Source organism: Budorcas taxicolor, chromosome 3 (assembly GCF_023091745.1).
Source record: "Budorcas taxicolor isolate Tak-1 chromosome 3, Takin1.1, whole genome shotgun sequence".
Taxonomy (NCBI): Eukaryota; Metazoa; Chordata; class Mammalia; order Artiodactyla; family Bovidae; genus Budorcas; species Budorcas taxicolor.
The window spans coordinates 83,673,329-83,696,287 of record NC_068912.1 but is presented as its reverse complement, the minus strand read 5'-3'; the positions used below and the strand labels follow the sequence as shown (position 1 = coordinate 83,696,287).

At 41.1% G+C, this 22,959-nt stretch overlaps 1 protein-coding gene across 1 annotated transcript in view; it reads left to right on the top strand.

Annotated features, from left to right (window-relative positions):
• PATJ (PATJ crumbs cell polarity complex component) overlaps nucleotides 1-22,959 on the top strand; it is a 371,645-nt gene that overhangs the window by 274,501 nt on the left and 74,185 nt on the right. Inside the window, exons 31-33 of the mRNA XM_052636620.1 lie at nucleotides 13,509-13,577; nucleotides 17,828-17,942; nucleotides 21,202-21,335. Coding sequence (XP_052492580.1) covers nucleotides 13,509-13,577; nucleotides 17,828-17,942; nucleotides 21,202-21,335 — 318 coding nt within the window. The remainder of the gene's footprint in view (nucleotides 1-13,508; nucleotides 13,578-17,827; nucleotides 17,943-21,201; nucleotides 21,336-22,959) is intronic.

Here is a 22,959-nt window from a genome sequence, read left to right as displayed (position 1 = left end):
GGGGATTTGACCTTCCTGGGGAGGTCTCCCCCAGGGAAAACTGAACTGAGATCTAAAGGAGAAGCTGGTGCTCCCTGACAGTGGGAGAAAGAAGAAACAAAGGAGGGAGCTAGGCAACCTTAGAGCCACAGTGGGTCTGGAAAACTGACATTCTGAACATTCACGGTTGCCAGAACTGGTGAGGTAGGAACTAAACTGGAGCGGATAACAAGAACCAGGCCCCACTGATGAGATGGTCTCTCCGCTTATGGCAGTGGGAACCATGGGGGGTTTTGGAGGTGACTCTAAACTGTAGTTGAACTGTAGTGAGTGATCAGATTGGACAGCGGCCAGCATGAATGCTGATGTGCTGGCTGGGAGTTTACTGTAGCAAAGGCAGTGGCAGTCTGGGAGAGATGGCAGTGGCAGGATAGAGTCTCATATTCTGTCTTTGCAAAAATTATAATAAACTTCAAGGTAATATATGTGTTTACCAGGTATATTCCACAGAGTTCCCAGTCAAAGAATTTGCCTTTCTTGCTCCCAGTATGCAAACCTACTGCTCTACGTGTGCTTTAAAGCTTTCCTCTGAATGCAGGTTTAAAGCTATTAAAATGGCAATTGTTACACCATCTGGGTCTTGAGAACAAGCATCATCCCAGGGCTTGGCTAGCAGCCCATGATAACCCTGCTAGGAAATGCCCCCAGCAGATGTGCCTGGCATTCCTGCCTCGTTTTATGACAGTGCTTAGCAACACTGCAGTCTGCGTGTCAAGTGATCCCTGTCCTTACAGACCTGGTTCATGTCCAGCAGCATCAAGAACACTTAGATTTTTCAGAATTTTTCAAAATGTCTAGATTTTTTTTCAAACTGTCTGCAGTGTTTGTCTTTACTATTGTCTTTCACTATGAAATGTAATTTCTGATCCTTAGAACAAGAATAGAAGATTGAGAGGAGTATTGCAATCAACTCAAAGTGCATTTAAACTATAGATTCTCTGTGGAGATTTTAGAATTTACAGGGTGGCAAGATGCCTGGGGAAGTATGAATTGTTTCTGAATTAACTATCATTAACCTAAATGGGCTGTGACATGGAAATTCACACTGCAGCTGACAGTACGTTTTACCATTTCAAGTCCCCCCCAGCCAGAATAGCAGCATCTTAGGAACACTTTTGACTCTTTACCTTGATGCACTTGATCTGTATAAAATTTTCGAACATGCTTATTGAAAAATCAGTGTTGAGTGTTATAAATAATACCCATATCCTCAAAGGGCCCGATTGTACTTGCTTTTGCAGATTAAAAAGACTGTCAAATATAAACCATGGGCTCTGATATCTGAACAAACATGAACTTCCCCACCAGCCTTCACTAGCTCTGACCTAGAAAGTGACTTATTCTGTCTTCACTGAAAAATGGGGGTGTGAGGGGAGGAGGCTAGTCATTTTGTCCTATGAAGATCAAGTGTGACTTTGTATGTGAAATCCTTCATAATGCTTGGCATGCAGAAAGGCTCAGTAAATGTAGCTATTGTTAACACCAGATTTTGTTTATATAAAATCTAGGTGTGCTACAACCCTCATTTTTCATACACATTTCCTGAGAATCTGTGATGTGTCAAACTCTAGGAATGTAAAGATAAGATATCGCTCATCCAGGAGTTCACCACCTTAGGTCTACCGCAAAGGTTACAAGCTGCTTGTCAGGATGTATTTACATTAAAGATCCTTGCTTCTATTTTCTGCTGAAAATGGACCAGCATTCCAAGCTGCCCTTTTCATCAGTTATTCACTTCGAGTTTATTTCAGTCCCTACCTTCCCACCATTCTCTAACCCTAGCCTGCTTCCCATCACCTGTAAGTACCTGAGTACCTACATCATCCCCATCACCTGTGAGTACCTGAGGCTGCATCCCAGGTCTACAAGCTGTGGTCAGGCATGTGGGCCTGGCAAAAAGTGAAAGCTGAGAAATAGGCAGGAGCTGTTGGTGGAGAGCCTTGTGGACTAGGAGAAAGGGCTTAATACCTTTGAGATGTTTTTTAAAGGGAGATTATAATGATGAGATTAGCCTATTGACAAGATCATTTTGAGCTTATGGGTGAAGAATCTGATAGAAAATGTCAAAACTGAAGACAAAGAGTTAAAAAGCTATTAGAGTAAAATGAGATGAAAGTTGATAGTGACCTAAACTAGGGGATCTGTCAGTGAGTGCTGATTTTCAGTAAATACAGGCATTAGAATTGATAGGACTTAATGATTGTGGGCAGAGAAGGCAGCGGCACCCCACTCCAAAACTCTTGCCTGGAAAATCCCATGGACAGAGGAGCCTGGTGGGCTGCAGTCCATGGGGTCGCTAAGAGTCGGACACGACTGAGCGACTTCACTTTCACTTTTCACTTTCATGCATTGGAGAAGGAAATGGCAACCCACTCCAGTGTTCTTGCCTGGAGAATCCCAGGGAAGGGGGAGTCTGGTGGGCTGCCGTCTATGGGGTCGCACAGAATTGGACACAACTGAAGCGACTTGGCAGCAGCAGCAGCAGCAGCAGCAATGATTGTGTGAATGTCAAAACTGAAGAAGAGGAGTGTTGCAAGGACTCTCATATTACAACATGGGTAGCCAACTGGCTGGTTGGTTGATGCCATTCACCGAGAAAAGAAAGAGAAGAGGAAGGGAATTCCCTGGTGGCCCAGTGGGTTAGGATTCGGCACTTTCATTGTTATGGCCCCAGGTTTAATCCCTGGTCTCGGGACTAAGATCCTGCATGCTGTGCAGAGTGGCCATATAAATAAGGTGGAAAAATAAGAGGAGGAGAAGCAGATTTGCAGGGAAAGATGATTTGTTCTGTCTTGTCTACTGAGTTTTAAGTCTCTTTGTAAGACAGGAAACTGTTCTGTAATAACTATTTATTAGTACCTGTCCCTGTAATAGATACTTGAAAAGATTATCTCATTTATCCCAACAAGAGCAGTAGTAGTAATAATATGTGACCCATTTTTGCTGAGCACGTATCATTTGTTAGGAATGAACACAGTGTATTATCTCCATCCTCCCCACAATACAGCATCATTACCTCCATTTTGCAGACCAGGGACCTGAGTATCTGAGATGCTGAGTCACTTGCTCAAAGGCTTAGGGGCAGAAAGTGCCACAGTAAGGATTCAAAGCAGTATGTGTTTGACTCATGGGCCTGACTCATGCTACACTGCCTCTCCAAGAGGTATCTGGTATCAACCCATGAAGAAGCTGAAGTTTCAGTTCAGTCAGTTCAGTCGCTCAGTCGTGTCCGACTCTGTGACCCCACGAATCGCAGCACACCAGGCCTCCCTGTCCATCACCAACTCCCGGAGTTCACCTAGACTCATGTCCATCGAGTCCGTGATGCCATCCAGCCATCTCATCCTCGGTCATCCCCTTCTCCTCCTGCCCCCAATCCCTCCCAGCATCAGAGTCTTTTCCAATGAGTCAACTCTTCGCATGAGGTGGCCAAAGTACTGGAGTTTCAGCTTTAGCATCATTCCTTCCAAAGAAATCCCAGGGCTCATCTCCTTCAGAACGGACTGGTTGGATCTCCTTGCAGTCCAAGGGACTCTCAAGAGTCTTCTCCAACACCACAGTTCAAAAGCATCAATTCTTCGGCTCTCAGCTTCCTTCACAGTCCAACTCTCACATCCATACATGACCACAGGAAAAACCATAGCCTTGACTTAGTCGGCCAAGTAATGTCTCTGCTTTTGAATATGCTATCTAGGTTGGTCATAAGTTTCCTTCTAAGGAGTAAGTGTCTTTTAATTTCATGGCTGCAATCACCATCTGCAGTGATTTTGGAGCCCCAAAAAATAAAGTCTGACACTGTTTCCACTGTTTCCCCATCTATTTCCCATAGAGAAGTCTTATTTGTCATAGAGCATGTAATCTAACTAAAACTCTAGGATCTGACCACAGTCAGACTCCAAAGTCCAAGCTTTCTTCTTTATCCAGATAATACTAAAGAATTTTTAATTAGACCCACATGGATCTGTGACAGTGTTTACTGGGCAGTGGGAAATATGAAAAATAATAACCACATGGAGAGTTCTTCATAAAGCTAAATTTATTTGATTTAAAGGACTGTCCTTTAAAACTGTGTTCTAGCTAACTTAGTGTAAAAATGGCTCTTCCTACAGGACATTATGGTGGTAATAAGGACCTGAATAAGTTGAACCCTCTTAAATCACTGATATTTGACCATTTCTTGACTCATAAAATAGCAAATTCATATGCTCCAACCTAATATTTCTATGCTCTCAATTACTTGCCCCCCACAGAAGGTAACTCTGTAACCCCAAAATTCTTTTGAAAAATTTCTGGCTTATGAAATCCCAAAATCTAAGAAAAATCTGCTTTGCTTCATATGTGTCCTTGAAATCAGGAATACTTTGCAAATGATTCAATGGAAGCAGACAAAGACAGAGATTAGTAAAAGCTGGCTGCAGTTTTAAACCTGGCTAACTGGGGGGTTGATGTTGTCAGTAATTAAAAGAAAAAGGAAAAGCATAACAGAGACACAGACTTATGGGAGAAGGTAAGGAGTTCAGTGTGGAAGTCTAAAGACATAACATACCCCTGTATCAGGTTCAGTTCATCAATTTTGACTGCTGCGCTTGATTAAAAATTATTTCTAAGTGCTTTTGAAGTGCTGGCATCCAAGATTGGAAAAAAATAGTTTAAAATGTGTTTCTGATGATTATGGGCTTCTTCTTAAGTCTTCTGTATCCAGGCTGGAATTCTCAGGTAATACCCTGCTCATTTTTAAAGTAAGATCTTAAACTATTTGCTTAAAATCCATTTTTATCCCGTTTGCTCTCCATCAAGAACTGCAGGATTTCTAGTTTGGCTCTGGAAGCTGAAGCCACGGTGTGAACACTGTTCTCTGTTTCAGATCCAGCATGAAAACAGCATCTATAGCAGGAGTGTAGCGTTTCCTATAGGAGAATTTCTGTGAGTCAGCATCAGCCTCTCTTTTGTGACAGTATGCAAATTACCAATGGCAGAGCTCAAATGCATTCACATGTGTGGCATTTTTCGCAGCTCGTCGTACTTTATGTCTTATATTTCTGAAAATCACTTGAGATTTGCCTACATGATAAATTTCCCTTTCTTAGTAATAAAAAAAAAGACCATATCTGCAGTCAAGTCTACTTCTTGTGCAAAAGTCACAAGAGAAAACCTTTGGTCTTTTCATTCCATTCTCTTCCCCTCTGCATTGTAATGCAGATAATACAGAGATGTGAAGTAACCTCACAAACTCAAAGATAGTAGAGATATAGATACACATTTTAACACAGATTCACATCTTGGACATCTGCTGGCTTTCTTTCACTCCCATCCGATTTAATGGCCTGCTGTGGAGACTTGTTACTCAACTTCGAATTTCATCTTGCCAGAAAGGAAGCTATTGCTTACCAGATATTTCTAAATTGAGAAAGTAATCTTTTTTATTTTTTTAAAGATTTTTTCTTTGATGTGGATCATTTTTAAAGTCTTTATTGAATTTGTTACAATACTGCTTCTGTTTGATCTTTTTTTATTTGTTTGTTTTTTTGGCCCTGAGGCATGTGGGAGCCTGAAGGGCCTCAGTCCCCAGGGTTGCACAGAGCTGGACATGACTGAAGTGACTTAGCATGCACACATGCTTGTAGAATCTTAGCTCCCTGACCAGGGATCGAACCTGCACCTGTTGCATTGGAAGGCAAAGTCTTAGTCTCTGGACCACCAGGAAAGTCCTGAGAAAGTAATCTTATAATCATAATTATTTAGCAAGCATGAGAGGCCCAGAGAAGCTCTCAGTTGTGACAGTCCAGAGCCCTGAACACATGCTTTCTCTCCTGTGACTGGTGCTCCATCATCTGAATCCCACAGCTTCTCAGAAGTGTAGTGGTGTTTCTTGTAAAGTTTTCATTTCTCTGTGCATACATGCTCAGTTACATCAGTCGTGTCTGAGTCTTTGCAATCCTATAGACTATGGCCAGCCAAGCTCCTCTTGTCCTTGGGATTCTCCAGGCAAGAATACTGGAGTGGGTTGTCATTTCCTCCTCCAAGTTATCTTCCCAACCTAAGGATTGAGTCTGTTTCTCTTGTGTCTCCTTCGTTGCAGGCGGATTCTTTACCCACTGAGTCACCTCTTGCTTGCTTGCTAAGTCGCTTCAGTCATGTCCGACTCTGTGCGACCCCATAGATGGCAGCCTACCAGGCTCCCCCGTCCCTGGGATTCTCCAGGCAAGAACACTGCAGTGGATTGCCATTTCTTTCTCCAATGCATGAAAGTGAAAAGTGAAAGTGAAGTCGCTCAGTCGTGTCCGACTCTTAGCGACCCCTTGGACTGCAGCCCACCAGGCTGCTCTGTCCCTGGGATTTTCCAGGCAAGAGTACTGGAGTGGGGTGCCATCACCTTCTCTGGAGCCACCTCTGGGGAAGCCTTATTAGCGAACATAATTTTAAGATCCTATAACCTAAAACCTATGTTTATTTTATTTTTCAAAGAAAGCAGTCAATAAGCAAGTTTGTATTGAAGTCCTGTTATATCCCCAGCACTGTGAGAGCCACAGGGCATATCACAGTGAGCAGGACACATAGGTCTTCCCTTCAGAGCTTTCAGAATTCCTGAGAATGATGGCAGCTAATGCTGTCACTGCATTTACTATGTGCTCTAAAAGACATCATTCTAAGTGTGTGACTTCGTGTTTCACATTAGGTGAGTCCTATTACTATCCCCAGTTTATAGATCAGGAAACTGAGGCTCAGAGACACACAACTAGTAAGTATCACAGGCAGGATCTGAATCTGACTTTAAATAACTCGGTGTTGGTGAGTACTATTGAAGGGGGAATTAAGATGGGACCTTGTGCTAATGTGATTTCACTTGATCAGGTGATTAGATGAGTGAGTAGGAATTAGGGTGGGACTGATCTAGGCAAAACTTCTTCAGTCTGTGTCTTATGCTCAATTCACTTCATCTTCATTTAGGTGCCTTATTGGCTACAGGTTGTTTTTGCATAACTGAAGGCCGGTACGGTTGGAAGCGGAGGCCTGGTGCTGACAGAGGTGATTCTGCACATCTGTCTGACTCTTCTCAGCTTCAGCCCTGCTTCCTCAGCACTGTGGGAGCACAGCTATTCCCAGCACCTAAGCCTCTCTGCTAGAAAGGGGCTGACTCTCTGCCTTTGGGTTCACTTTTGCTCTTGTGTGGTTTGAGTGTCCACAGTTGGACCAGTCATGTGGCCAGACAGACAGGCCTGTTGAGTAGCCATCTTGGGGACCGAAGTCAACCAGTTTTGGTGAGTGTAAGCTGAACATCAGTCCCATTATTCTCTCTCATTTAGGATGTTCCCAGTGGTGCTTTTTATGTCTACCCACCGAAGCTCCTGCTCTAGATCAGAGTGATTTACCTGGCCCACCAAGCATTTGTTTTAGGAACTCACTGGCTGTGCTGAATGTGTCACGGAATGTGTCATTTCGGTTTGTTTCATGAAGACCTTTCTGCTTTCCTTCCTCAGTTTTCTTACTTAGAGGTCCCCTGTGCAAAGTCAACCCCGTAGAGTGTCCCAGAACCTCATCTTTGAAGGCGCTAAGATCTCCCTTGGTGCTGTAGTTGGGAAATTAGTGGTGGAAGTGGTTGTTTAGTCGCTAAGTTGTGTCTGACTCTTGTGACCCCATGGACTGTAGCCCGCCAGGCTCCTCTGTCCGTGGGATTCTCCAGGCAAGAATACTGCAGTGGGTTGCCATTTCCTTCTCCAGGGAAATTAATAAGTTCTAAATTCATATGCAAACATGAAGGAAAGTGACTCACCTGAGGTCAGTGCAATGGCTAATGCCACGAGTTTTATTTTTCCTGCCCAGGCTCACAATAAGCAGGCATGGCTTGTTCTGATTTGTTAACTCTAAAATGGAACCTCGGTGTTGAGGCTGACTCCTGGGAATCTTGTATGAGTTGTGGGAGGAGGTGAGCCCTTTCCCTGCCCCTGTGGTTTACCCCTTGGTTAAGGCAGGGACTCTGGAGCAAGATGTATCTGCGTTCAGTTCTGACTCAGCGTGTACTTTAGATTCTCAGTACTTCAGCTATGAAATGAGGATGATGAAAGTACCTAAACAGGTCTATTTGTCCACTGACATCTCAACATACATGTAGCGCACCTGACTTGGTAACTGGCAGCTGTGCTCCTTAAATTCTGGTGGTTCTTTTATCCCCATCATGTGCTGGCTCCATACCTTGGACCAGAGGTTTAAGGGTCATCGGTATAAGAAATGGGGCATTGTGGTGGACCAGATGCTTTTCAGAGCTCTGCTTTCATCCTTCCACACTTTTGAGGAGAAGGAAAGAGAAAGGGAAGGAAACCAATACCTCTCTGGTACTTGCTACCTGCCACATACCTTCACACACATATCATTCAGTTGTAATGCAGTGTTTCCATCATTAATTCTCTAATATTTGTTTCACCAGATGTATACATGTCCTATGTACAGGACCCCATTAGTCTTTTCTCACACTACTGAGCAGATGCTCAAGCATGTGTTGAATTCAACCTCGGTCGCAACCCTTTATTTAGGTAGCAGTTACTGCATTCTTACTGTTGGGAGAAATGAAGATTTCTAAGCACTTTGTTGCTGTTCACTCGCTAAGTTGTGTCCAACTCTTTGCGACCCTATGGATTGCAGCACACCAGGCTTCCCTTTCCTTCACTGTCTCCTGGAGTTGTCTCAAACTCATGTTCATTGTGTCAATGATGCCATCCAACTGTCTCATCCTGTGTTGACCCCTTCTCCTCTTGCCCTCAATCTCACACCAGGCTTCCCTTTCCTTCACTGTCTCCTGGAGTTTTCTCCAACTCATGTTCATTGTGTCAATGATGCCATCCAACCGTCTCATCCTGTGTTGACCCCTTCTCCTCTTGCCCTCAATCTCCTGCTAATAGGTAGTGGAACCAATCTGAACCCAAATTTTTTCGGCTGCTAGTCCAGTGCCCTTTCTTTCTATTTAAAAGTGCAAATGATGAGGGCAAGTTCTGCAAAATTAGTAGTAGCTCTGTGTGTATGCATAGTTGCTTAGTTGTGTCTGACTCTTTGCAACCCCATGGACTATAGCCCTCCAGGCTCCTTGGTCCATGTAATTTTCCAGGCAAGAATACTAGAGGGAATTGCCATTTCCTATTCCAGGGGACCTTCTTGACCCAGGGGTTGAACACACGCCACCTGCATTGGCAGGCAGATTCTCTCCCACTGAGCCACCTGGGAAGCCCAGAAGTGAAAGTGAAAGTGTTAGTTGCTCAGTGGTGTCCAACTCGTTGTGATTCCATGAACTGTAGCCTACCAGGCTCCTCTGTCCCTGGAATTCTCCAGGCAGGAATACCAGAGTAGGTGGGTAGCCATTCCCTTCTCCAGGGGATCTTCCTGACCCAAGGGTCAAACCCGAGTCTCCTACATTGCAGGTAGATTCTTTACCATTTGAGCCACCAGGGAAGCCCCCAAAGTGAAAGTGTTAGTCATTCATTTGTGTCCGACTCTGCAGCCCTATGGACTGTAGCCCACCAGCCTATTCTGTCCATGGAATTCTCCAGGCAAGAATACTGGAGTGGGTTGCCATTCCCTTCTTCAGGGGATCTTCCCAACTGAGGGATTGAACCCATGTGTCCTGCATTGCAGGCAGATTCTTTACCATCTGAGCCACTAGGGAAGTTCAGTACCTCTGTATAGTACCTCTATGTCATATGCAAACCGAGTTTTAAAGTATGTAGCAGGGAAGTCAGCTTTTTTGTCACATTGCTGGTTAATCTAGCTTTAAGCAAAGATAGAATTGCAGACTGCTATATCGTTTTGAGTAGAGGCACTTTTCACTCTTCCAAAGTCTGTTAGATTCACACTGGAAGGAATAACACCAATAGTTTCCATTTATAAGACAGTTTAGAACTCTTATTCTGAACATTTCCATGAGCACCATTTATTGACTTTACAATGTCTGTCTTCTCTGTTTTTGACTGTGATCCTTTAAAGTAGAGGCCACAGGGTCACTTCCGCTGTGTGTTCTTCTTTCATGACTGGCTCTGAAATCTACCCAGATGCACTCAAGATTTAAGTTCCTGAACTTTGATTCATTCAACACTAGCCCTTTATCAAGCTCATGTTCTATTCTGCCGTATGTTCAAGAAGCAAATAAGACAAAATCAGTTGTATTAGTATATTAACTCATATATATTAAATCTAGAAAATGGCACAGATGAACCTATTTGCAGGACAGGAATAGAGATGCAAGCATAGAGAACAGGCTTTGGACACATTTTGAAGGGAGAAGGGGAGGGTGGGATATATATATCTGACTCTTTGCGACCCCATGGACTATAGCCTGCCAGGCTCCTCCATCCTTGGGATTCTCCAGGCAAGAGTAGTGGAGTGGGTTGCCATTTCCTTCTCCAGGGGATCTTTCCAACCCAGGGATTGAAACTTGGTCTCCCCCTTTATTGTCTGAGCCACCAGGGAAGTCCTATATATCTACACTACCGCTTGTAAAAGAGGTGGTCAATGGGAAGCTGCTGTATAGGCACATGGAGCTCAACCTGGTACTCTGTAACAACCTAGAGAGGTGGGATGGGGGAGAGGGGAGGGGGGAGGTTCAAGAGGAGGGGACATACGTATGCTTGTGGTTGATTCACACTGTTGTATGGCAGAAGCCAACACAATATTGTAAAGCAATTATCCCCCAATTAAAAATTTTTAAAAATAGTGATAAAATTAATCAGTCATACTGTTAAGGGGCACCATGCCAGGGCTCAAGGAAGCATTAAAGGATGAGGTAATTTTAAAATTCATTTTATGTCACATAATCTGTTTAGAAGTAAAGTTTAAAAAAAGGAAAAAGCCAGGAATGAGGAAAAGAGTTCTAGGCTCTTTCTCCCATATGGGGGAAAAAGAGAAAATCTAAATGAGAGATAGTTATGGTCCTAAAAAATAAGTTACAGGTAGGCAGCTAGTGATACAGTCATCCAGGAGTCCTAAGCTGTAGTCTCAGAATATTATGTGGTGGGGTTAAATCTCTCAGGTTAGAAGCTAATAGGAGACTAAGGAGACAAAATGAAATTATAACCTAATCTAATAATAATGAATGACTGGGCATAATCTGATCATTATATATGGTGTAGTTACAAATCTGATGGGACCCTGTTGAAGAAAGAGTATGCCAGTATGTCCAGAGAAGAAACCAGAGTGCGGACTGGGGTGGGAGTTTCAGATAATATGCCAGCATTCCCCAAAGGAGAAAATGTCCTATCCAGGTAATTTCACCAACCCTAAAAGAGAGTTAGGAATGTGGGTTTATCATAGGTAGGTTTCATTCACTATCATCATTCAGTTCAGTTCAGTTCAGTTCAGTTCAGTCGCTCAGTCGTGTCCGACTCTTTGCGACCCCATGAATCGCAGCACACCAGGCCTCACCAACTCCCGGAGTTCACTCAAACTCACGTCCATTGAGTTGGCGATGCCATCCAACCATCTCATCCTCTGTCTTCCCCTTCTCCTCCTGCCTTCAATCTTTCCCAGCATCAGCATCTTTTCAAATGAATCAGTTCTTCGCATCAGGTGGTCAAAGTATTAGAGTTTCAGCTTTAGCATCAGTCCTTCCTGAACACCCAGGACTGATTTCCTTTAGGATTGACTGGTTGGATCTCCTTGCAGTCCAAGGGACTCTCAAGAGTCTTCTCCAACATCACAGTTCAAAAGCATCAATTCTTTTGCGCTCAGCTTTCTTTATAGTCCAACTCTCACATCCATACATGACTACTGGAAAAACCATAGCTTTGACTAGATGAACTTTTCTCGGCAAAAGAATGTCTCTGCTTTTTAATATGCTGTCTAGGTTGGTCATAGTTTTTCTTCCAAGGAGCAAGAATCTTTTAATTTCATGGCTGCAGTCACCATCTGCAGTGATTTTGGAGCCCAAAAAAATAGTCTGTCACTGTTTCCATTGTTTCCCTATCTATTTGCCATGAAGTGATGGGACCACATGCTATGATCTTAGTTTTCTGAATGTTGAGTTTTAAGCCAAATTTTTCACTTTCCTCTTTCACTTTCATCAAGAGGGTCTCTAGTTCTTCTTCACTTTCTGCCATAAGGGTGGTGTCATCTGCATATCTGAGGTTATTGGTATTTCTCCTGGCGATCTTGATTCCAGCTTGTGCTTCTTCCAGCCCAGCATTTCTCATGAAATTTCTCACTCTGCGTATTAGCATCGTTATTAAACACTTGCTATTTGCCAAGTACCATGCTAAGTGCTTTTCATGTATTGCTCTGTTTAATCTTTTCAACATCCCTACTGTGTAACTGCTCTTATTTTTTCCCACTTTGTATATGAAGAAACTCAGGCTTAGAGAGGTCAGGTAACCTGATCAGGATTTCAGAACTTTTAAGTTCAGGAGCTAGGGTCACAAACTCCTAACACTCTACTCTACAAGTCCCACCTTTCTTCTCATCCTGAGATAGCTTAACTACCTGCCAACTGTGTACTTGACCTCTCCGCCTGGGTGTCTCTCAGACACTTACCAAGTGCTGGAATAAACCCATGGATGGCACAGTGGTAAAGATTGTGCCTGCCAGTGCAGGAGACATAAGAGACCCAGATTCGATTCCTGGATCAGGAAGATACCCTGGAGGAGGAAATGGCAACCCACTCCTGTATTCTTGCCTGGAAAACCCCATGAACAGAGGCGCCTGGCGGGCTATGGTCCATGGGGTCACAAAGAGTCAGACACAACTGAGCACACGTGTTATTGTTGTTGTTAGAGTAAACCCATCCTTTCTCCTATCCAGATCAGCTTCTCTCCATGTTCCCTGCTTGGTCAAACAAAATGCATGAGTTCATGCCTTTGAGTAAACCATCATATAATAATTTCCCCTATAAATTGCCTGTAAAAAAAGGATGAGATATGGTGGGAGCAGAGATAAGCATTCTGCCCAGTTTATCGCTGTTATCATTTATTTTGATTAACTGTACTTTTAACTGCACATCACTTTCACATATGTTTTGATACTTTGCATCTCTCAGGTCTGAAGTCCACATTTCTCCACGGAGCTCTGAGTAACATATCTTTTATCTCCCAGTGTCTTTAATGAGTGTGCTGTTTTGCCTTAAATCGGATATCTTAAGGGGAAAGAAATTCTAATATCAGGACTAGAAACTTGAAAGGATTTAACACTCGGTATAAATATAGATATGGGGATCACTGGCATGACAGCAGAAGAAAAACCTCTGGCTGAAATGACCATAAGAAGATATCTGATAGGCTTAAAGGCTGACATATCTGAAAGGACCAAAAGAGCATTCGGAAATGACAAGCTGCATTCATTTCTGAGAGTTATTACAGGTGGCTGAATAAAACTTTTCATCCTGGTGTGTCATTTTTGTTAGTAACTTGAAGCCTCATTAAATGGTGCTTAACTACTGAAGTTGGAGAGGGCAGTTGACCCTGTAATGCTGATAACTGGCCTTATCTTTTATGTTTCAGGAAGACATCTCCCAGGTGGTTGGTGTGCTGGCAGGTCAGCAAAAGGCACTGGAATGTCCAGCTGACAATGTATGTAACTGACCCTTTAGGTTGCTCTACTGGGATGGTATGAATTATAATGATGGGTTCCAAAAGAAAAGGAGATGGTTTTAATGAAATCTGATCCTTTATTACTTGGCAGGAAGCTATGATGTGTCTACCAACCTGGTGACAGTCTGCAGCTATATCACCTGTTCTATACAGGGTGTGCATAGAGGATATTTGGAAATATCCTCTGTTGTGTCCCTGTACCAACACCCTACGGAAGTGTTTGAAAGTGAGCCATCTCTGAAAACACATTTACACCTAAATTCTGAGGGCCTCGTAATGTCCTACATAATGTCATGAATAAAAATTTTAAGAGGAAAAATTTATAGTTTTGTAGAAATACAAATATAAGAACAAATGTTTCTTGTACGTATAGCTTTTCTTAAAAAAATATAAATTTCTGTCAAATGTTTGTACTTTTGTCATTGTAGAACTTTTTTGTGCTGCTAAAGTTTACATTATTACTATATTAACTAGTTTTATGTTTAAGGAACTACAGATTACTAGAGTTTACGGGGAATATATGATATTTCAAACCTTACCAAAGAAAATGCCTTTGTAAAGTATCCAAAATTGTATGCCAGAAACCTAAATAAAAACAAATAGATGTAGAAAGAACCTTAAAAATAAGGTTCAACTGAAAAAATTTAGTTCAACTGAAAACTAAGGAATTAAAAAAAAATTAGAACCAGATTTTTTTTTAACTTAGGTAATGTATTTGCAAATACAATTAATGTGATAGTACTTTCTATACTTCCACCTGTCTCAAGACACATATCAAGCATCTCTAAAATTTTATAACCCATAGAATTTTAGAACTTGGGTGAATCCTGTACATCCTCTGGCCTTTCTTTTCCCTGTTGAAAAATGAGCACTTAAATATATAAAACATTCTCCTTTGGGAAAGTGATGATAACCCTTTTCTGTGGCTGCAGAAGAGAAATGGCTCAGAGATCAGCGGGCAACATCTTCAGTGAAGCTGTGTCAGCTTGTCATAAAGAACTTCGCCACCATTTCAGCTGTTCCACAATGGAATAGATTCCTTGTGGAAATGGAATTTTTCATCCCTGAAGGTTTTCAATCAGAAACTGGCTGATCATTTATTAATATGTTATCAAAGGACATAAAACCAGTAATGGCTATTATTAACTGAACTCCTAAGTTGTTCATGAAATAGTGATAGGTTTATTTATGTACTTTTCAATCTTCACAACAACCTTGCAAGGTGAAGAGTTATCACCATTGATTTAAAGATGAGGACATGTGGGAGGTTGAGTGGCTTGTCAGTGGTCACATAGCTAATTAGTGATAGAAAGCTCAGCAATTCATATCTTCTTTTGAGTAGTGATTTTTTTCCCTATCATGAAGATCTGATGAAGTATAGACTGTTTTCCAAGAAAAACACTGGTATACTTTGCTACAAACACACAGGTTATGTAGTTCCCAGGATTCCCTCTGAAAACCATTTAGAAGCTCATTTATCCTGGGTTAATGATAGAAGCTCATTTATCCTGGGTTAACGGAGAAGGCAATGGCAACCCACTCCTGTACTCTTGCCTGGAAAATCCCATGGATGGAGGAGCCTGGTAGGCTGCAGTCCATGGGGTCACTAAGAGTCAGGCACGACTGAGCGACTTCACTTTCACTTTATCCTGGGTTAAGAATCCATGGTTTAACTTTAAAAAATAAATCTCAACTTAAAAAGACAAACATCCCTACCCCTACCTCTGAAAACATTTGTCTGAGCTCCATATCCCTAGTGCCAATTTCTTTGGTCTAGAATAGGAGTTCTAGCATTCATAAATGTTAAACTCCCTAACAGCTTCTGTTATAAAGACAGGGTTGAGAACCCCTGGTTTAGTTGGTTGCATGACTTATAAAATCCATTAAAACTCTAATGTTAGAATATAGTAACACTCAACAGCAAGTGCAGTCCTTCATCTTTTAAAATATTTTTATGTAACTTTAAAATACTCAAATTTTACAGTCTACAAATCCAATCTTTATCTTTCAATACTTAGTAGTTTGATTTTATGTCAATGGATGAATCATGGCGGCTACATTCATTCATCATCACACCTACCAACAACAAGCCTCTCAATATATGTGCTTGTTTCACTTGGTTTCTATGAACTATTTCCTCATTTTTCCAACCTATATTTATTGGAAACTTTCCTGGTACACACAGTGAAATGGGATGCTACATGAACTGGGAAATAAAGATGAGCAACAAACATTCCCTGTTGTTATAAAAGTCATAAGGTAGTGATGCCTGTCTCATGTGCTTTCCTGTTTTAAAATTCACAGCTTTTCATAAAAGCTTTTCTGTAGCCTGCACATAGCTTTGTTATCAATTTTCTTTTTTGAAATGATACAAAGGAGAGGTGACACAAGTCCTGTGTGTATTAAGATTACTTTCAATTGCTGCAAGAAGTTTCTCTTTTACATAACAGGGTGGCTGTGATCAGTTTGAGGATGACAGTGTCTCCACGGTGTCATGGACCCAAGCACCTCTTATCTGATTACTGTATCATTATTTGATTACTCTTCCATCTTCAAAATTTAGCATCTATTTTTTTTTTATCTAAGATTGCTGCTCCAGTTGTTTACATTACATCTGAATTTCATATAAGGAAGGGGAAGGCAGGATTGTTCTTAAGAAAACAATCTGAAAATTGTACATTCATGTTTATTTACGTGCCATACCATAACACAGACTAGTCTGTGGTTATGTCTGGCTTCAAGGAGGTTGGGGAATATGGTCCTTAGAATAATTGGATTGGTGGTTCCATTGTTCAGTTTTCTCATAGTAACTCCTGGTTTGTCATTTTTCTACTTTCCTCTTTTTAAAATCACCAAAAATATGTATTCCAGAAAGTCTTTTTAAATAAGTGTACAATCACTGTTGAATGATGTTAATAGAAAAACTGCAGAGGAAAAAAAAATGAACATCAGTAGAATCATTGCCTAGCAGCTGTTTGATAAACACTTTAAACTTGTAGCATTCTTCAAATACCACCTTTTCGTCCTACTCCTTCCTTTAATTAACTGTGTGATTTCAGATGTCACTTGACATTTGTGTCTTGGTTTCTTCATCTATAAAAGAGAGTAACATTGTCTAATTCTCCAGATTATTCTCATGATTAAATGAATTCATGGATATGAAAGTGTTTTTGAAAACTGGCGAGCACAATACAGATATACAATGAGTGGTATTGCTTTCCTTGTTGCATACTGCACAAGGCCTTGTATTGAAGCATAGACTTCCACTGCTGGACTCTTGGGCTGTTGTTGTTCTGGAGCAGTTACCGTGATCCTATTTCTAGACTCCAGGGACAGGCTGGTGCTTCACTGTCTCCACCAGAATCTTCCAGCTGGGGATGGGTTCCCTGGCTAACTACAGATCCAGAAGGCAGGTCAGGTTACTCTGTATGTTTCTTAACTGCCTGTTAAGCAAGCATGGAGTCCTTTTGGTTTTTCTTAGTTTTCTAATACTAATACTCATTAGAGGTTTTAGCAACAAAAATTTAGAATTACAAGTTCATTTTCTAAAGCTCACACAGCAAAGGTCTCTGTACTTTCATTGAGTTACAGATTTATTTCCCACTGAGTTTCCATGTCTTCAATTATGCTCTGTGCATTCATTCATTCATTCAGCATTTATCCAGGCTCTACTATGTTCCAGGCACTGGGAATTGAAGGTGAATAAGCTTTTTTTTTTTTTTAAGGTAAATGAAGAGTAATGATGTACCTGGCACTTAGTAGGCTTTCAGCAGATGCTTGTTACCCTTTCCTACCCCTCCTGTCAATTAACCTACCTCATGAATCTTTGACCATGTGAATGTGTCCAAAAGAGACAGGCAGTGTCATGTACCCAGAACATCCGCAGCATAGATTGTTTTTCACTGGGCTCAGCACAGATCTGTAAACTTCACGTTGATTTCATCATGTAAAAATGCTTCCCAGCTCTGGCTTCATACATAAACCACAATGATGGTTTCTGTCCTTCTTCCCTTCCTTGATCCATCCTTCACCAAAGTGCTTTAAAGTTAATTAAGGAAGCATGGGGAATGTAACAAAAATCATCCTAACTTCCCCTTGCCACCTCTCCAACTTGAATTTTCAAGAGGCATTATTGGAGTGTTTTGGTGACAATACCCCAGTTTTAAAGTCTTCTCCTTTTGTTACCTTCCTCTTCTCTGACATTCATCTAACTTTCCTTCTTTTTGTAGGCCAGCAGCCAAATGAAACAGCAAAAATACTCAACGAAAATGTCCTTCAGTTCACAAGAGATACCTTTGGCACCAACTTCATACCATTCAACAGATGCAGACTTCACAGGCTATGGTATGACTCTTTCTCTGAGCAGACTTGAGTTGATTCATCAAACCTTAGAAAAGGAAAGGATTGTGTTGTCCTGAAGAGAGCACTGGATCAGGAGTCAGGAAGCCTGGCTGGCATCCTTGCTCTACTTCCTGAGCTTTGGGACTTGGATTGGTTGCTTGATTTCCAACATCTTTTTCCTCATCTCCACCAGTGGGATTGCTTATTGTTCATTGAATATAAAAGTACTAGAATTAAAAAAAGGCCCTCAATATATGCTACTTGAATCTGAGGCTTCTGGATTATTATCTAATCATGCCAAAGGATTGTATATAGTTCACAGGTAGTATATCTTAAAAACCACATTGAGCAAAATTGTAGACTTGCATATGTTGATATGAGCTATTTATAGACTGTTAATTTTCAGTGCTTAATGAAATAAGTATTTACTTTATCTCTGAATTGCTAGATTGTATTATGCTGACTAATGGTTGAAAATAGAACTTCAAAATGAATAATGAATATTTCCACCTGCTTTTATCCAATATAAATCATTTTTAAAAGAAGGACTATTTAAAACACCTTGCTCACCAGTGGTAAACATGACCCTGCGTGAATTTAGGAGACCTGACACCTTATGGTATTTGCCTTTTACATTTTTTTTTTCATGAACATTAACTCTTAAAAATTTTACGAGGCAGGTATTATTCTAAAGCACTAGATTTTTACCAAAATACTTAATGAACGTGGTCAGCAAACTCTGACCCCTGGGTCACAGTTGGCCCACCATCTGTTTTTATATGGTCCTGAAGCTAATAATGGTTTTCACATTTTTAAAAGGTTAGAAAAAAATCAAAAGACTGTTTCATGAAAATTGTATACAATTCATATATCAGTGTCCATAAATAAAATTTTATGGGAATACTGGTTTGTTTACATATTATCCATGGCTGCTTTCACGCTATAAAGAGAGATTTGAATAGCTGCACCAGAGCTGTTATGGCATGTAAAGCCCCAGATATTTACCACCTGGCCTTTTACCGAAGACGTGAGATGACCCCTACGTAGACCAGTGGAATCTTGATAATAAATATCCCACATTTTTACCTCGTTAACAGAAGTTAATCATCCCACAATTTAATCTGTGGAAATTAGATTCATTCAGCCATCCACTTGCCAAACATTGATTGGGGACTTGGTAGGAGTCAGGCCTTGGGCTGTATTCTGTGAGAGAAATAAACACCGAGACTGACTTACAGCTGGGCTACGGTGAGGCAGAAGCAGAAGAGGGAAAGAAATGCCACCTCCAGTGTCTCTGACTGCTTTCCCTCAGTCAAGAGACTAAACTAGTGATTTATGTAAGGAGCATGAACTTTTTAAAGCATTCGTGAAGCTCTACTGCCATGGTACATTGTTTTTATTGTAAATTAGTGAAAAATAGAGCATGAAATTCATATGTTGTATAAATATCTAGAGTCAAATTAGGTTTACAGTTTAATATTCATTTAATACGGCATTTTAAAATTGTTACTGAGGCTATGTCACTAAATTTCTCACTGTTAAACAAGAGGCCATTAGATTTATAAATTCCATGTGGTCAGGAATGGCACCTATGTGAATGCTACACTATGCCGGACACTGGGCTGAGCCAGCACGTTATTTATTTGATCCCCTAAACAGCCTCTTAGATAGCAATTACATACATTTTCTGATGACCAGTGAGCCTCAGTTTCATCCACTATTCATTTCCTTAATTTCCTTGGAAACTCAAATCCATTTCTGCAACATCTGGAAACCTGTGCCCTTTTGTCCCAGAGACAATGATTATTGCTGAGTCAGAGCAGAGCCCCTACAGGCTTACCTGGAGCCTGTTTTCTTTTGTTTTCTAGGAAGGATTGGCAAACATTCTGTAAGGAGTCAGGTAGTAAATATGAGGCTTGTGGGCCATATGGTCTCTCTTGTAGCTACTCAGCTCTGCCATTAGCAGCTGTAGACTGGATATAAATGAATTAGTAGAGCTGTATTCCAATAAAACTTTATTTACAGATATTAAAATTTAAATTTCTATACTTTTCACATGTGTTGAAATGTTATTTTTCTTTTGACTGTTTTTTTTTAAACCTTTTGAAGTAGAAGCCATTCATGGTGCTGGGGCCATGGTCTACTGGCCCTTGCTTGAGCAGAGGTTTGTGGATGTCAGCTTGGCCACTGTGCATTAGCCACAGCTGACCAGCAGATGGGGCCCTTTATTATCAGTCCTTTAGCAAATTCTGTCACGAGGTAAGGATCCTTGTGGCTCAGTGGTAAAGAATCCACCTGCCAATGCAGGAGACTTCAAACACTGGGTTTGCCCTGGAGAAGGAAATGGCAACCCACTCCAATATTCTTTCCTGGGAAATCCTGTGGACAGAGGAGCCTGGCAGGCTACAGGCCATGGGGTTGCAGAAGAGTCAGACACAACTTAGCGACTAAACAGCAACAAGAATCAGTATTCACAGTGATCAAAATTAATTATAAAAAATATGAAGTTCTCTAGAAACTATTATAAGATTCTCTTGAAACTGTAATTTTGAATGTTTGGATTTTTCAAACATTTGAAAAATGTGTGAGTGACTTTTGACTGAAAATGGACATGTGTAAATATTTTTTCTCCCAGTTTTTAGAAAAACTGGCCTAAAACAATGAATTTTAAAAGCAAAACAGCAGTGACTCTTTTAACAAGCTTTTCATTTATGGACCCAGCAATTAATTTTACAGTTTATGACACAATTTTCTTTTACTATGTTTCCATTTGGGGATTATTTTCATTTGTCATACTTTATTGATTGGATCCTTTATATGTCTTAATTCATATGATATGCTCTAACTGAAAGTATTGAAGCACTATTTCTAGTATTTTAAAACTATAGCTCAAAATTTATATCATATATATCATTATTAATATATGTAATTATGGCATATACCTACATGTACTTAATTATTTAATCAACTTAAATTTCCAGTTTTCATGGTATATTTTGAGATTTAAAAAATTTCAAATACTGTGTAACTAAAGTGGTTGATGGTTTGGGTTGGTGGTAGCTATTGTCTTCATCTCAAAAGTGTCATAGGAATGTCATGTTTCATCCATGGCTGAATGGGGAGTGGTGACCCAGTGTTTCCCTTCATGATACTTGGCAGGAAAAGAGTGCAATGATAAACACGTACAAACCCTGCACTCCCCGAGCAGTAGCTGAGATGCTTCTCCTGCTTGCCAGTCACTCTGTGCTCACTTCTTCTCCAGGTGGTTTCCAGGCTCCTCTGTCAGTGGACCCCGCCACATGTCCCATCATTCCTGGCCAGGAGATGATTATAGAAATATCCAAAGGGCGTTCGGGGCTTGGTCTCAGCATTGTGGGAGGAAAAGACACACCCTTGGTAAGTTTCTAGAAGTATAGTATATCCACGGGTACAGAGTTAGATACTGAGCCTTATTGTGGCCTCGTGTCACCTCTATGAAAGACTTGGCTTTTTCTTGGCATGTAAGTATATGAACTATATTGCATTATATACTGCTATTATGATCATTATAATCATTACTATTTAGTGAACTGATACATAAAAGTGTACATCAGTTCCTCCAGTCCCAAAATTTAGGCTTAGCTTTATTTTGACCATGTTCACATCTACTCATAATTTTTTTAAAAACTGGCCTCAAAGGTCAGTTTTTACGTATGATGGATCTTTCGTTATTCAGTACATTTGATTGTCACTAATCAATAGAGTTACTGAAATGTAAAACTCCTTGGGTTTTGATTTATAAAAATGTGATTAATCAGTGCATATTATTTGAATAAGTAATACATGCACATTATACAAAATTAAATTGACACAGAAGGATATAAACTGAAAGATAAATCTGTCTCCTACCCTTGTTCCCTAGCCTTGCCTTCAACCCTAACCCCAACCAGGGCCTCTCCCTAGAGAAAATCACTCTTATTAATGAATATGCTTTTAAATGCACATTTTGGTATTTCTTTTGTCCATTTTATTTGGTAAGAAGTAAATTGTATATAGGAGAAGGCAATGGCACCCCACTCCAGTACTCTTGCCTGGAAAATCCCTTGGATGGAGGAGCCTGGTGGGCTGCAGTCCATGGGGTCGCTAAGAGTTGGACACGACTGAGAGACTTCACTTTCCCTTTTCATTTTCATGCATTGGAGAAGGAAATGGCAACCCATTCCAGTACTCTTGCCTGGAGAATATGGGTTTCCCAGGTGACTCAGTGGTAAAGAGTTCACCTGCCTGTGCAGGAGCCACAGGAGACCCAGCTTTGACCCCTGGGTCAAGAAGATCTCCTGGAGGAGAAACTGGCAACCCACACCAGTATTCTTACCTGGACAATCCCATAGAGGAGCCTGGTGGGCTACAGTCCATGGCATTGCAGAGTCGGACACAACTGAGCACACACGCAGCTAATTGTATATGCCAGATTTACAGACAGAACAAGTATAATGTCAATAAACTTATTCTTTCCACTTTTGACAGGAATATAATATTTCTGTGTTTAGTACTGTTGTGGGGGATGAGGAGAGATCCTGCTCTATTTTCCTGTACTGAATATTAGTTCCCTAGTTAGTTAGTTAGATAGTTCAGTCGCTCAGTTGTGTCCGACTCTTTGCGACCCCATGAATCGCAGCACACCAGGCCTCCCTGTCCATCACCAACTCCTAGAGTTCACTCAGACTCATGTCCATCGAGTCAGTGATGCCATCCAGCCGTCTCATCCTCGGTCATCCCCTTCTCCTCCTGCCCCCAATCCCTCCCAGCATCAGAGTCTTTTCCAATGAGTTAACTCTTCGCATGAGGTGGCCAAAGTACTGGAGTTTCCGCTTTAGCATCATCCCTTCCAGTGAACACCCAGGACTGATCTCCTTCAGAATGGACTGAATGGATCTCCTTGCAGTCTGAGGGACTCTCAAGAGTCTTCTCCAACACCACAGTTCAAAAGCATCAATTGTTCGGCGCTCAGCTTTCTTCACATTCCGACTTACATCCATAC